This window comes from Microcebus murinus, chromosome 14 (genome assembly GCF_040939455.1).
Source record: "Microcebus murinus isolate Inina chromosome 14, M.murinus_Inina_mat1.0, whole genome shotgun sequence".
NCBI classification, from domain to species: Eukaryota; Metazoa; Chordata; class Mammalia; order Primates; family Cheirogaleidae; genus Microcebus; species Microcebus murinus.
This window is the reverse complement of record NC_134117.1, coordinates 61193493-61207758: the sequence shown is the minus strand read 5'-3', so window position 1 is coordinate 61207758 and position 14266 is coordinate 61193493. Positions and strand designations below refer to the sequence as shown.

Here is a 14266-nt window from a genome sequence, read left to right as displayed (position 1 = left end):
CACACACACACACACCACAGGACACACACATGCACACACACACACATACGGGAGAATACACCACGTGAAAATGGAGGCTGAGATTGGAGCGACATGTGTACAACGCAAGGGATGCCGAGGGTTGGCAGGAACCACCAGAAGGCAGGGGAGAGGCACAGAATGGAAGAACAGACTCTCCCTCAGGATCTGCAGTGGGAACTAACCCTGCCAGCACCTTGAATTTGGAAGTCTAGCCTTCACATCTGAGAGAGAATAAATTCCTGCTGTACAAGCCAGCCAGTTGTGCCATTTTACGGGAGTCCTAGGAAACAAACATACCAACTTTCAAGGGTTCCTCCTCACTCACCTCCAAGCAGGACTGGATCTCAGTGGGCTTCTCTGTGACCAATGCCTCCAGGAGACTCCGGAGAGACTGCATGGTCATGCTGAACAGGCCCTGATGGATGAAGAGGGACTCACAGGACTACTGAGGTAGCAGCCTGCCCCTCCTTCTACACTCGGCTCAATACCCCCACCCCCAGAAAGGCCCCTTGCTCATGTTTTCCCTGCATTTCCAGGTGCTGCTAGCCTACCGCAGACTTGAATAAATCCTCTGCTTTTTTGACCAGAGTAGAACAGTCTGCCCGGTGTGTGGTTTGTCCTAGTGGAATGGGATTTCCCTGACACGCAGCTCCCTACCCCCGCCATTCTCCCCTCCCTAACTGTGCACATTCTGGGGCTCTGCTCCCAGGGGTGCTGTGGTCTGGAGCCATGACTGGTGGCCAGCTGTCCCCACGGAGGGAAGGGGGCTGGCCTTGCCATCTGTGCGCAGCCGATTCACAAACAGCAGCAGTGCCCTTCCCCTTTCCCCGCACACAGACCGCATGGCCTGCCCAGCAACAGTACCTCTTTGCCTTTAAGGTAAAACCCTAGAAAGAAAGTAGGTGAGCTGCCTGCGAGGGCTCCTGCAAGATACCAAGGCCTCCACACTGACAAGAAGGGAACGCAGCTCCCTGGTGAATGACGTGCTCCAAAGAAATCCACTCCAAGGTGAGGCCATTCCTCCTGGGCAGCGGGATTCCCAGCCCTGTCCCAATGCCCCATTCCCAAGTGGAACCGCACTGAGGAATGCCTCGGGGGGCACAGCCAGAGGAAATCTCACTGAGCTCTCTCTAGATGTGGCCGTCTTCCCTTCGGAACACAAATTACTGTGAACTGACAAAGAACGGTCACCAGACATCTGATACAAAGAAGGCCCAAGTCACACAGGCCAAGTGACCACTCGACACAATCTAGTTCAGTAAACAGTAGAAAACATAGTTCCAAAAAATTCTTATGAGTATCTTCAGAGAAGTTCAAGAGACTGTGGCATCCATAAAATAAGAACAAGCAGCCAAGAGAAAGGAACAGACCACAGGCCAGAGCTCCCAGGCATGGAGCGCGAGCCTGCAGATGCAAACGCCCACCCCGCTTCCCTCCCTCTAGGGAACACCCGGGCCCTGTGGGACATGGAGTCAGATCTCCTCCTGCTGGCATTCCCGGAAGGCCCGTATCCGTGGGCTGAGAGTAAATCCACACTGAACCTTCCAGACTGGTTTCCACTGGGTGACAGTTATAAAGGGCGGGACTGAGTGTGCGCCTTTGGGACAGAATATTCAAGGGGTAGCAGTGGCCATGAGTGAGTGCCCCCAAGGAGGGAGCCAATCCCCTGGCTCACCCAGACTGCCTGACCTGGCCAGCTCCTCCTCCTAGGACAAGATCTGTTTCTGTTAAAGGTGGGGGAAGACCCTTCCGTAAAACTGCCAAACCTATCCTTTGCACCCTCTCAAAAACAAATAATAAACACAAGGGGTTGACCATCAGACAGCTCCTTACCACGTTAGCCCGGCCCTCGCTGGGATCGGACACCTCCTCGGCCAGGCCCTCGGAGGCGGGCAGGCAGAGCACACTCTCGCAGCACGTGACGAGGAGCTCTTCTCTGCTGTCTGCGTCCAAGACCGGCCTGAGATTCCTAAGGCCCAGGGGAGAGCAGAGTGTGACCGGCGAGCAGTGGCCAGAAATGACAGTTGAGGAAAGGAAGACAGACAGTGCAGAGGGAGATGGCGGTGGGGGCAGAATGGTAGGCAGAGCAAGAACCAGGGACGTTCAGGAAAGAAAGGGCACTGAAAGAGGAAAAGGGAGCAAACCACAGCCACTGGCACAAGGACCAGGGAAAGGAAAGACAGGAACCAGGGGAGTGAGAACAGGCACCGCCATTAGAGGCAATGGCATCTGGGCTGGGCGTGACATATTGCTTTCTGGATCCCCAGATGTCCATAGGGAATGCAGGGGGCAGGGATGGACGTGGAGGGTCAAGCTGGGGACAGCCCAGGAAGCAGAATGAAGCCTGGGACAGAGGGGACAGCAAGGCCCCGCAGACAGGGGAGAAGCAAGTGCGCGTGAAATCCCACCCACAAAATCGACACAAAAGAAAGGGCACACACTGTCCAGGACACGTCCCCTACTGACTGGGGACTCTCATACAAGAAGCTGAAGCAGGAAATGAGAGGTGAGGAGGGACCAGGGACAAGAGTGGAAATCAAGCCAGAGCAAGGAAGACAGAGAAGCGGCACGCTGCTACCTGACGTCGGCGATGATGGCCATGGCCTTCTGCCGGATGGGGCTGGAGATGCGGCCCAGTGGCTCGTCCCTGATCAGCTCCTGTGACAGCCCCGCCCCGAAGACCAGGGGAACCATGAACATGTTCATCTTGCCTTCCTACCACCTGCTCCCACCCCATGCCCTGCTCACAAGAAGGTGAGACCTGAAACCTTCAGGGCCTTCCAATGAGCAGGCTGAGAAGGACAGAAGCTCCACCCACTCCCACGCATCCCTGCCCCACAGTACTCACCCCTACCTTGAGGACAGGACAGGGAGAACTACGGCAGGAAGAGGAAACTGGAAAATCTGGGCTTCTCTCCTCCAGGCCGAGCTCAGGACCCTGTTGAGGGTTTCCACGAAGACCACCCTCCCTGCCCTCTGCTCTCCCCCTTCCTCCTGAGAGGCACTTACCACCATGGAGGCTACAAGGTCTAGTTTGTGGGGAACCTCGCATGGCAAGGGCATGGGCCGCTCGCCCAGGAAGCTGGTCATCTGCGTCAGGGCGTCCAGGTAGGCCAGAGTCAGAGTCGTATCCTGAACCAACCGGTGTGCTCAGAGTCCTCCAAGGGCCAGAATGACCCTGGGGCCAGGGGCATCCACCCACACGCAATCGGGGGATGAGGAGCAAAGCCCAGTAGGGGCTAGCCTGAGGCCCTGCATCTGCCCTCTGAATGCAGGTAAGGAACAGGGATAGCCTGTGGCAGCTCTGGGGGGAATGGGCCACCCCTCTCCTTGGCACCCTTGGGAGCTCTCCTCCATGGAGCTCTGACACTAGGGTGGGAATAGCCTCCTTGTCTCTCAAGACAGCATCTCCCCCCTGAGGACATTCCACCCTGAGCATGGCCAGCTGGGTGGCAGGTAGACAGGGAGTTGGAACGGTGGCTGCCCGTGCCCTAGGGACACATGACATGCTCTGGACAAGCAGCAGAGGCAGGAAAGGTGCGTGGAGCGCCTTCTGTGTCCCCTGAATGCTACTCCCTAAGGACGAGTTAGGAGACTTGGGTGTTGCTCCTCCCTCCCTAGAAGCACAAAGCCAGGGCACAGAGCACCCAGGGGTAAGGAGACACTTTCAACAGACCTCCAATTACTGTGTCCCCTCAGGCCAGTCAGAGGATCAGAGTGGCAGGATCAAGGCACAGAGGTCAGAGGGGTGGGAGTGGCAGTGACAGCAAGAGCCCTGCCCCCGAGCTCCATCCCAGGCCGGGCCTCTTTCCCATGGAGGAAAGAGGGACAGCAGGGCTGGGGTGTGGGCGAAGCAGAGTTAGCAGGAAGTACCTTTTCCACGATGCAATGGCCGTAGTGTTCCACGGCCAAGGCCAGAATGGAATCGAGAGGTAGTGAGAGGGCGTCTTCAGTCACTGAGATGATCTTCCTGTAGCTTAGGTAGACGGTGCTACAGACCAGCCCCCACTCCCTGTGCTGATGTTCCTGTGGGGGGAAGGGAGGCTTGCCTTCTCCTTCCTCATCCTCCTCACCTGATGGGGACATGGAGGCTCGGAGGGAAGAGGATTGCCCAGGGGGCCCAGAAGAGAGGAAGGGCTGGGGAACAGGAATGACTGTTGGGCAGGGAGCTGCTAATGACAGGGCCTGAAGCCCGGGCACGGGGGAGCCAGGGACAGGGCGGGCGCAGGAGAGAATCAGAGGGACACGGGAGGCTTTCTGGGGGAGTCAAAGGCCTGGAGAAGGGCAGAGGCTCTGGCGAGGGGAGGCCTTGGAAGGCCGTGTGCGGGAGGCTGGCAGCACTCCTGCCAATGCGGTCACCTTGGTCAGTGTCAGGACACACGATTTGTCCTTGTCGGTGAGGTTCGCGCCGTACACTTCCAGCTGGTCCAGAGCTACCCTCAGGTGTCTCAGGGACACGATAGCGAGTGCCACGGCGATGCCCTGTAACAAGGACAGCCCCGCCCCTGCTGTGCTTCCAGAACCAGGGATCCAGAGGGGGGAGGAAAAGGCAAGAAAACACACGCAGGGGATTTTGGCTCCGGGCCTTGAACTGTGTAAAATCCAGATGGAGAAGCCAACATCTGTACAAGAGGAGATTTTCAAAGCAAGGGAATCCAGACGTTGAAAGTCAGAGTGACAGACGTGGGAACCTTGCAGGTGAGAGCCCTGCACTGCAGAAGGGAGAGCACTGATTCCCACCAGGAACTCAGGGGACGGCTGAGGAGGAACGGAAGAGAAGCGCAAACCCGGGGCGTGTTTCCGCAGGGCAGGGGGCCTCAGAGAGAGGAGGGGAGATGGCAAACGGAAGACTCCAGACAGTGCCAGTGTTTCTGGTCTAGGAGGACAGGGCACAGCAGGGGCTCTGATCCCAGGGTCAGGGAGAACAGGGGGCCTGTCATGGGTGGGGGAGAGAACAACGGGAGTCCTGGGTGCGTCCTGTGAGATGCAGGGACAGGACACATCAGTGGCTGACGGGACTGAAAGCTGGGGCTCCAAGGGCAGATGTGGGAATCCACAACCTAGCGAGAGGCAGCCTGGGGATGGGCAGGCCCTGACAGGATCAGCCTTTAACTCAAGCCCGGCCACCTCCTGGCAGGGGCTTTGCCTGAGTGTTTGTCAGCCAAGTGTGCCTGGAGCTCCCTGCACAGGGGAGCTGAGCACCCAGCTAAAGGACGCCCATGGCATAGGTGCGGCACCTGGTGTTTGCCACCAGATGGTGTCTTCTTCCCATGGGAGGTGGCACCATGAAGACTCTGCAGCAGGAGGGGGCAGTGTGGGGACAATGGGCACAGCAATAGCGGCCCAGGACACAGGTCATCAGGATGAAGAGAGGTGCTCGTGGGACTCAGATTCATTTGGCCTCCACGTAGATAAAGGGAAGGTTTTGCCAGGTTAGGAAGCAAGGACCAGTGGAGCATCACACGGGGTTCTATTCTGTCCATCTTCTCATGCCCTGCTTAGCTGAGGGCTTCCACGCAGCCTGGTTGTCACCATCATAATAACTCGCCAGATGAGCGCTGGCTTTGTGCCACCCTCGCACGTGTTATCTCACTGATCCTCTCGCTAAAGCTCTGGGGAGATCTTTTCATCCCGATGTCACAGACACTGAAAATATAATGGTTCCCAAGTCTAGACATCCACCTCCATCTGAGCCCCACATGGCGATGGATCTCTCCCCCTGGCTGTCCCAGGGCACCCCAACCCCTCCTGTCCAAAACTGAACACATCATCCTGCTGCCCCTTTTCTCCTAGATTTCCTGACTCGGAGAGATACCATTGTCCTCCCCACAGAACATGCCAGAAACCTGGACACATCTGGACACCTCCTGCCTTTATCCTCATACCTGCATGCAGTCTGTCTCCAAGTGCTGGCAGAGGGCTCACTGTGACTTCCCTGTCACAGAACTCTGCATTCCAGTCCAAGCAGACCATGCACTGCTCCCTAGGAACACCCCAAACTTTCTTGCTACTCTGTCTTGGCTCAGAATGTCACTGTCACAAAGGAAGACCTGTGTCCCCTGTTCTCCTCCACGAGCCTGGACCAGCCCATGAAGCTCTGTCTCTCAGGGACCCCCTGGAACCTTCAGTGAGACCCTCCTGTGTAGTGAGCAGTTTTGTCCTGTCCATGTCTTGTCTCCCAAGTGGCACTGTCTGCTACCTGGGCTCAGGACAAGCTGACCATAGCGTGTGGTGAGGGAGGGTGCTCTGGGGGCCCTGCAGAGAAGAGGTCAGAGGGTGTTGCTGTCAACTCCACCTGCAGCCAACACAGAGTAAGGGCTACGCCAGGCATTTTTGTAAGTCCCCTTACACCTTTCATCCTCAAAATTGCCCTAGGACATGCAGATCTTCTGTGGTTTCCCCCACAAAATACACATCTCATCAAGAGGAACCAGGAGACAGACCAGAAAGGAGGCAGTTTCTACAAAATAAATGGTTTATACCTGAAAATGGCAAGATCGTGAAAGATGAAGACAGGAACTATTCCAGGTTTAAAAAGATTAAAGAGGTAGGACAACTAAATGCACTACCTACTTGTAAATTAGATCCTGCACCAGAAAACTCATTTTTCCATTTGCCCTAAAGAACACTGCTTGGACAATTGGGAATTTTTGAATCGGCTCTATAAGTTAGATAATCGCACTGTAGTAATGTTAAGGTCCTCATTTTGGTCACTGTCCTCACATTACATGAGAGAATACCTTCATTTTTAGGTAACACTCACGGACACATTCAGAGGTAAATCATGCATGGCTGCAACTTCTGGGAATGAGTCACAAAGGAAAATAATAACGTGCATACACATGGAGAGAGAGAAGGAGGGTGCACTCATGGGAAAATGTAAAGATTTCAGGAAACTGGGGAAGGGTTACAGAAGTTCCTTGCGCTGTTGCTTGTTTTCATGTTTTGTAACTTTCCTCTAACAGTGAAATAAAGGCATTTTAGAAAATATTCTATGAGGAAGGTCCCGAAGCCTCATTTGGCAGTGGAGGAAACAGAGGCACACACAGGCACAGGAACAGCCCCCAGGGTGCACAGCGAGTAAGTGGCAGAGCTGAGATTCCAACCCAGGTGGTCTGCCTTGCCAGGTCCCAGCTCTGGCCACCTGGGCATCCTCCCTCTACAACACTGAGCAACCCTCTTTGCCAGGGACCTCCACCTCACCTCCCTCTGCTGCGGCTCCTCGTGGGAGGCGTTCAGCACTGCAGAGAGCATCCTCCGCACCAGGTCCGGACTGCTTGAGGTCCGCAGGGTGAAGGCAAAGAATTTGTAGAGGAAGGCCTAGGGTGGTGGGAGGGGGAGTTCAGGGATAGTGAGGAATGAGGCCAGGGCAGCTGGGGGGGGGGGGCCCTAAGATTCTACACCCTTCAGCCCTCACTCTCCCAGCATCCTGTCCTCCATGCCAGCCACCCCCCTCCCCCGGTCTCCACAGGATCTCTGAATAAGTCACAATGTGACAGGGCAGGGTTTCAAGCTAGAGGGAGGAGAAGACTGCATTTCTAACTCCTCAGCCTCTCAGGGGAGGGGCCTCGTGCCATCAGGAACCTTCCCTGGTCCACACTCAGCCCAGGTCCAGCCAGAAATGGAAACAGCGCCTCACATTTGCATAACATGGAAGTCACCACCGCATCATCAAATAAGGGCATCTCCCTCCTCTCTCTCTCCCTCCTCTGAGTGTCATGACCCTGTCCCTGCTGACGGGCCTTCGTGCCCTGTCTACCCTGCACTGCTGAGAGGTGTGTGCTGTGCCTGCTCGCCCCCAGGGCCTTGGCGTTTCCTGTTTTCTCCACCTGCTTCTCCCGTCCCTGGGCCTGCAAAGGGCCATGTCACTCTCAGAGCTCAGACACTGCCTTAGGAGCCTCCCCTGGGCTCCCGGCTCCTCTCCAGCAACCGCAAGGCGCTTTCCTTCAGACCTCGCCACAGCCACTGACATCTCCCTTCTGCATCTGTCATGTCAGCTCCTGGCTCTCCACCCCACATCTCTGACCGGAAAGGAGCTCAGAAGCGCTTCTCAGGAGCACCGTGTGCCTCGACCTTCACCAGTGCCCAAGGCAGCGTCTGACACAGCGCTCACAGGACGTGCCAGTGGTTCAATGACGTCTCACCTGCGCTCAGCTCAGCCCCTAAGGCCGCTGCCCACGAGCGCCTCTCCCCTCTCTGGGAGAGGCTGCTGGTGCCCCTGCAGACCCGAGGGTCCTTCTCTCTGGTGGCTGCAGCCTTCCCAAGAGCGCTGCCCCACGTCCGTGGCGGCCTCCTTGCCTGGAACTGCCTGGGAGTTGAGTCCCCCCTCTCCGCGCCTTGCTCCAGAACAGCCACAGAAGCCAGTGGCTCAGGGGTGGGGGCGAGAGGGTAGGCACAAACACCCCCTCCCTGGGCTCCAGGCAGGAGAGGCTGCAGTGCGACTTCCCTGCAGAGCTCCCACGGCAGCAGACACCCTCGCTCAGCTTCTGCCCTCTCCTCCCCTGCTTCCTTCCCTCTGCTCCAGCTTTCTGAGGCTGCTCCCCAGAGACCTCACTGCACAGGAATCTCCACCTCAGGCTCTGCCTCCACAAAGCCTGACCTGAAGCTCCTACTTCTCTGCTGGGCTGGCGAATTCCTGTTCATCTTCCCAGACAGATACACTCCTCTGCAGGGGGCCAATCTACCCACTTTGCCCAGTGCTGAGGGGCTGCATAGAACGCTAGACTTTTGGTGCAAAGCCAGGACTGTCCTCAGTAAACGGGTGAGCTACTCTAGGAAACTTCTCTGTCCGGCGCCACACAGAGGCCCAGGAGCAGTTCCCTGTGGCCATTTACTCAGCTATGCACTCAGGCTGACGAGGGACTTCTGAAGGCAGGGTCTGGGTCTTCCATACGCTACCCAGAGCCCAGCACAGTGCCTGTTGTGCCGTGGGCACTCAGTGCATGTTTCAAATTGCTGAATTTTTAGATGGGGAATCCTGCTTGCTTTACTTTGCATTTCTAATCATACCCTCCACAAAGGCCTGCATACACCAGGTATTCATAAATCCTTGTCAACAACAGGAGAGCAACCAGCCAGTCCTACAAATGAGGACTCTTTCCTAGAGACCCTTCCTAAGCCCAGATGAAGTGTTGCTCAGTGACAGGAAAACAAGATTAGGAACTGAAACCTGCATCCGAGTGCCGGTCCCACCAAGCATTTGCTTCAGACTCTAAGTTCCCCCGGATTCTGTCTGTTCACTGTGGACATGAGGATAGTGACAGTGACAGGGTCGTTTAGCCTTTGGACTTTACAAGGCACCTGCACAGGGATCCTCCGGTTTCATCCTGGTCAACTCTCCTGAGATGAACAGTTATTTCTGCCTCTTCCCAAGGGAGGCAGCTGAGACCTCCCAGATCTTAGGACATTTGCCGCCGGAGCGCTTGGAAGAGCTGGGGACGGGACCCAGGCCTTCCCCAACACAGACCTCGAGCTCTCAGAGGGAGGTTCCACAGCTTCTTATTCAGCCCTGGACCCCCAACACCAAGCACGATCCCTAATCCATGGGATGCTCTCAAACATTATGGGATTAACTTCCGCATCTGAGTTGAGGGGCAATAACCTTAACACGTCACGCAAGCGCCAGCTGCACTCTGCTCCACACCAGCTGGGGGCCAGAGAAGACGACAGATGGCACCGTGCTTGAAGAAGCCTAAACACCATGCACATGTCACACACTCGAGCTTACTCATGTTCCTGGTGACACACCAGCTCCCTGACCTCCTGTCCCTTAGTGCCTAGGGGCCCGGGGACTCTGCTGTGCTCTTCCTCCACAGCCTGTCCTCATGAGCACGTCCACAGCCCTTCGGGCCAGGCGCCTCCACCACCCACTCCACCCAAACACGCCCCTCCCCTCCCCAGCCACACACACAGACGCACCTTCTGTTCCTCCTCGTCACTGCCATTTTCTATCCTTTCCAGGGTGGTCACAGTCTGTTGCTCCAGCCAGCTGTCATCACTGATGGCCTCCAGTGACCTGCTATAAAACTGAGGAAGAGGAAGAGAGAAGAGGCCCACTCAGAACTGTGGAAGGGCTTTCTGCACCTGGAAGTGGGGGAAGAAAGAATCTAGCAACAGGGGGTGCTATCTGGAAAGAGGGAGAAAGAGTTCCAGAAACGGGAAGAGCTGAAAAACCAGGGGCAAAGGTGTGGTCAGGACAGAGAATGACAATACAGTGACAAGGAAGGTAATGCCACCCGCACGTGGAGGCAGGCCCCTTTCCAGTTGACAAGCCCCTCTCCCATATTATCCTGTTTGCTTCTGGTGATAGGACTGAACATTCCCATATGACAGACGGAGTAGCTGAGGTCTAGAAAGGTGAAACCGCTTGCCCAAGGACACCCCACCAGGGCTCCTCCCTTCCCTCTCCATGGAAGGAGGGGCCTTGAGAGCGAAGAGGGAGGTTGGGGCTGAGAGCAGAGTCTGAGACTCTGCTGAAGGCACCAGGAGCACAGGTGCCAGAGCGAGGTTCCTGTGCTAAGGGAGGTCCCTTGATGGTGGGGTCCCGGGGACTCTCCTCACTAAGGGCCCTGAGGAGGAAGCCACACTGGGGGAGTGAGGGGTCTCAGGGAGGGCTCACCTGGAGCAGCCTGTCCTCCCACTCCTCCTGATCCAGGCTCTTCTCTGTGTGTTCTGTGACAGGAGAGAGCATGGCTGCTACCAGACCAAGGGCCCAGCAAGAAGAGAGCCCATGCTGGAACACTAAACTGGGGGCCACAAGCCCAGCCTCTCGGCTCCTTCTCACCACAATTCTACACCAGAACTGCTGTCCCACTTCTCAGAGGCCCCAAGGTGAGAGCAACAATCACAGGTCAAACACACAGCTGGTTAATGTCCAAGAAGGATTCGAATCTGGGTCTTTCTGGTCCCAAGGCCCAGCCTCCCCCGGTCCTCCAGCACTGGAAGGGGCAGCAGTTGGTCTGGGAACTCTGGAGCCACAGAGCTCTGGCCTTCCCGTGCGCACACCCATCCAGACAGCACCCAGGGCAGAGGGGCTGGTCCCAGTGCTCCCGCCCCAGGGAGTCTCGCCCTATGCCTGAGGACTCCCGCCTTTCGAGAGTGAGCCCACTGCCCAGCTCCCTTCCTCCAGCTCCCACTGTCCCTCACCATACAGCATCTGCAACATCTGGGGGATCTCCGTGCTCCACAGCTGGTCCACGTCTGCGCTGGCGACAAGGCGCAGGGCGGTGATGGGACCCAGGGCTTGGAGGAGCCTCAGGGAGCTGACTCCAAATGTGTTCTCGCGATAGGGCTTCACAGCATACAGCTGGCAGGCGAGAGAAGCCCCAGGAGACGCAGAAGGATGAAGGGGAGGGAAGGAAGAGCATGAGAACAAACCCACGGGACGGCAGAGCCCAAGCTCAGCACTCCTGTTCTTCTCCACCTGCGCCCGTGTTCCCTGCATGCCCTCAGCTGTCCCTGCTCTGCGATACTGCCGCCGACCATGGGTGGGGGCCAGACAGCAACTGCTCTGCTGAGTCCCCTCCCGGATGGGCTCCTCTGTTAGTGCACTGTCACTCCTCACTCTGGATGGCGAGGTCATCCCCAGGGTCACCGCTCTCACTCACACTGTGAATAGCTCAAGGGCAAGTACAAGGGCCATCTGTCCTTTGTCTGTCCATGGGTTCATAATGTCTAGCACAGTGCAGGGCCAGTAGAGAAACTAAAAATGTACTTGCTGAGAAAATGAGCTCCGGAAAGGCACGGGGATTGGCCCAAGTTCACAGACAGAAGCTCACAAGGAGGACGCAACGGAGATGGCTGGGCTTTCCCCATCTGCCATCTCTCAGGTTCCGCGGGCCCCAGCACCTGTGCCCAGTGCCCCCTCCAAGCCCTGTAGCCTGGGCTGCCCCTGCCCAGGGCCTCCAGGATCCCTGGCCCCAGCTCCTTATTCTATCCCCAGGGCAATGGCTGGGACAGCGCAGGATGCAGCTACTGTGGAACAATCCGGTAGACAGGTAGACAGCGGGAGATGTCCATCCTGGCATCACTTACCACCAGATGGCTCAGCAGGTGCTGTGGGGAGACGAACTCAGGCGCTACATCAAAGAGGTGATGAAGGAAGAGGACATCGTCAATGTAAGCTCCAGGGGTCCCACCTCCATTCCCAGCCAGCAGCCCACCCTCTGCAGGGCAGGGGAGGGGCACAGGCACCGTGGAGAAGGTGAGCCTTGAGACCCGGACATTGCCACTCAGCCTGAAGCACAAACACTGCAATTCCAGCTGACAGAATAAACCATCACCCACTCAGTGTGGAGCGGACACCCTCACCCCATCCCTTACTCCACTGGGATGAAAGGTGAGGGGTGGGGAGTGTAGAGTGAGGCCAGAGGTGGGGCACCGGAGGCACCAAGGTGGGGATGCTGTGTACACCCACTGCGGCACATGATCATTACCACTCCTGGCCTCCAGGGTTGCAAAATGAGATGGGAAGGCCAGAGGGCCTGTGGGGGGCAGCTATCTTGCAAAGAAGGCTCCTTTCCTCCCCTGCTGAGGGCCAATGGGCTCGGGCTGTGGTCCTAACCCTTTGCAAACAGGACTGAGGAGTGGGGTTCCCAGCCTTAGCACAGCACAGACCCAAACCCTCATGCTCACAGGATTCACCTGGGCCCACCCCTCCCATGCCTGGGGCAGCCCCAGTGCCTGTGGTCGACCAACCCCCCGTGGTCTCTCCTCCCTGTACTTACTCCTGACATAGAAGCTGCTGAGGTAGGGGGGCTGCCCCAGCGCTTGTTCCCTCAGAGCCACCTCTGTGGCTGTGTCACTCAAGACCACGAAAGCTGAGGTATTGCCGGGCTCACATAGCATGCTGATAAGAACGGGCAAGGACACCTGGGAGGGGATGTGCCAGAAGGTCAGTGCCAGCCCTGACTCATACCACCACGTGACCTCCAACCCCATGACCTTGGGTTCTTGTCTTGCAGGAACCTATGAGGCCTGCAGCCGCCTCTTCCCCAGACTGGCCTATGCTGTCTGTCTCTGACCCTGCCTCTCTCTCCTCTCACCCCATCTTGGTAAAATGTCACCATGGTCCTTATTAAAATAACACCAGGAAGGACTTGATCAGACAGAGGGCTTTCTTGAAATTTTGAATGGTATGACTTTGTCATTGCCTTCACTGGGGAACATTCCATAGGCAGAAGAAACACGAGAGGTCAGGACTCAGGGCTTCATGGGAGGGAAAGTGGCTGCCTGCAGGGAGGACAGGACCTCCCAGCAGGGCCCTCCCTGGCCTCTTGCCCCCTCCATAGCACAGCAGCTCCCAGGGCCCCCAGGGACACTTGGAGGCTGCTGTGAGCAGACAGGGCATACCATATCCCCCTTTCGTACATAAGGGGAAAGTCAGCCCATAGAGCAATTTGCTCAAGAAGTCACAGCCAGACGCTGGCAGAGGGACTCCAACTCCAGACTCACCACCCAGCGACAATCATGTACTCCCCTGAACCCCTTCTTGAGGAGGCCCAGGCCCTGGAGCGGGAAGAGACGGAAGTGGAGAGGAGTGGAAGAGAGAGGACAAGGGGGAGATGGAGGGCAGGGAGAAGAAGGCAGTCTGGGGGACAGAGGAGTGGGCTGGGAGCCAGGAGAGGAGGAATGCAGAGGCCTGTGTGACCCCAGATGTTTGTACCGTCTGCAGGACTTTCAAAGACATGAGTCCAATGTCCGCTTCATTCTGGAGGAAGAAGAAAAGAACTAAAATCTGGAAGCAATGCCCGCTGACCTGCATGGGACAAGGTTTCCCGGGGCCACTGATCAGGTTTGGGAAGGGCAAAGTCCCCGACCCCAGTCCTGCCAGCCCAGCCTCCTGTCCCCGCTCTGCTCCGCACCCTGCCCTTTCTCTCTCCCCTTCCCTCAGCCTTTCTGCTGCCTCAGGCCCCCTCAGGGCTGCCCTGCTCACCGAGGAGTCCCACTGGCTGAGCTTCAGGAGGTAATCTATGACCACCCTGCCCTCGGGAAGGCTCAGGTAGTCACGCTGCCCCAGCGCCTCCAGGAATCTCAGGAGGGCCATGCGCACCTGCAGGGTCAGAGGGCATCACATGCAACACAGCAATGGACCTCAGGGACACCATCTGACCCCTTGGGTTCCTAGTGAGGACACAGAGCACCTCAGCAAGTTAGGGAGGACTTCAAGGAACTCAGGTCTCCCGAGTCCAAGTCGACTGTGACTCTTCAGTGGACTCTGTGGCCAAGACAGAGCACAGTCACTGAA

The 14266-nt window shown here is 57.0% G+C and overlaps 2 protein-coding genes across 4 annotated transcripts in view; both read right to left on the bottom strand.

Annotated features, from left to right (window-relative positions):
* Positions 1-2733, bottom strand: part of LOC142875559 (maestro heat-like repeat-containing protein family member 7) — a 42796-nt gene extending 40063 nt beyond the window's left edge. For all 3 annotated transcript variants that reach the window (XM_076010167.1, XM_076010169.1, XM_076010168.1), the window contains exons 1-3: positions 2600-2733; positions 1855-1990; positions 347-436 (exon numbers count right to left, since the gene is read on the bottom strand). In XM_076010167.1, the coding sequence (XP_075866282.1) occupies positions 347-436; positions 1855-1990; positions 2600-2727 (354 nt within the window). In that variant the 5' untranslated portion in view covers positions 2728-2733. The remainder of the gene's footprint in view (positions 1-346; positions 437-1854; positions 1991-2599) is intronic.
* A 132-nt stretch (positions 2734-2865) lies between these two features.
* On the bottom strand, positions 2866-13724 carry LOC142875560 (maestro heat-like repeat-containing protein family member 1). Its single transcript, XM_076010170.1, has 10 exons — positions 13685-13724; positions 12747-12891; positions 12055-12098; positions 11167-11326; positions 10640-10692; positions 9940-10047; positions 7225-7341; positions 4381-4503; positions 3895-4047; positions 2866-3153 (listed from the first exon to the last, which is right to left on the bottom strand). Exons 1-10 carry the CDS (start codon positions 13706-13708, stop codon positions 2872-2874), a joined length of 1209 nt encoding a protein of 402 aa, XP_075866285.1. The 5' UTR covers positions 13709-13724; the 3' UTR covers positions 2866-2871.
* Between the last annotated feature and the right edge of the window lie 542 nt (positions 13725-14266).

Coding starts and splice junctions, on each gene's coding strand:
- LOC142875560 (XM_076010170.1), bottom strand. CDS start 13,708: ATGTCTTTGAAAGTCCTGCAGACG. Junction 12,892..13,684: donor CTTTGAAAGTCCTGCAGACG/GTACAAACATCT, acceptor ATCCCCTCCCAG/GTGTCCTTGCCCGTTCTTAT. Junction 4,048..4,380: donor GTGTCCTGACACTGACCAAG/GTGACCGCATTG, acceptor TTCCCCCCACAG/GAACATCAGCACAGGGAGTG.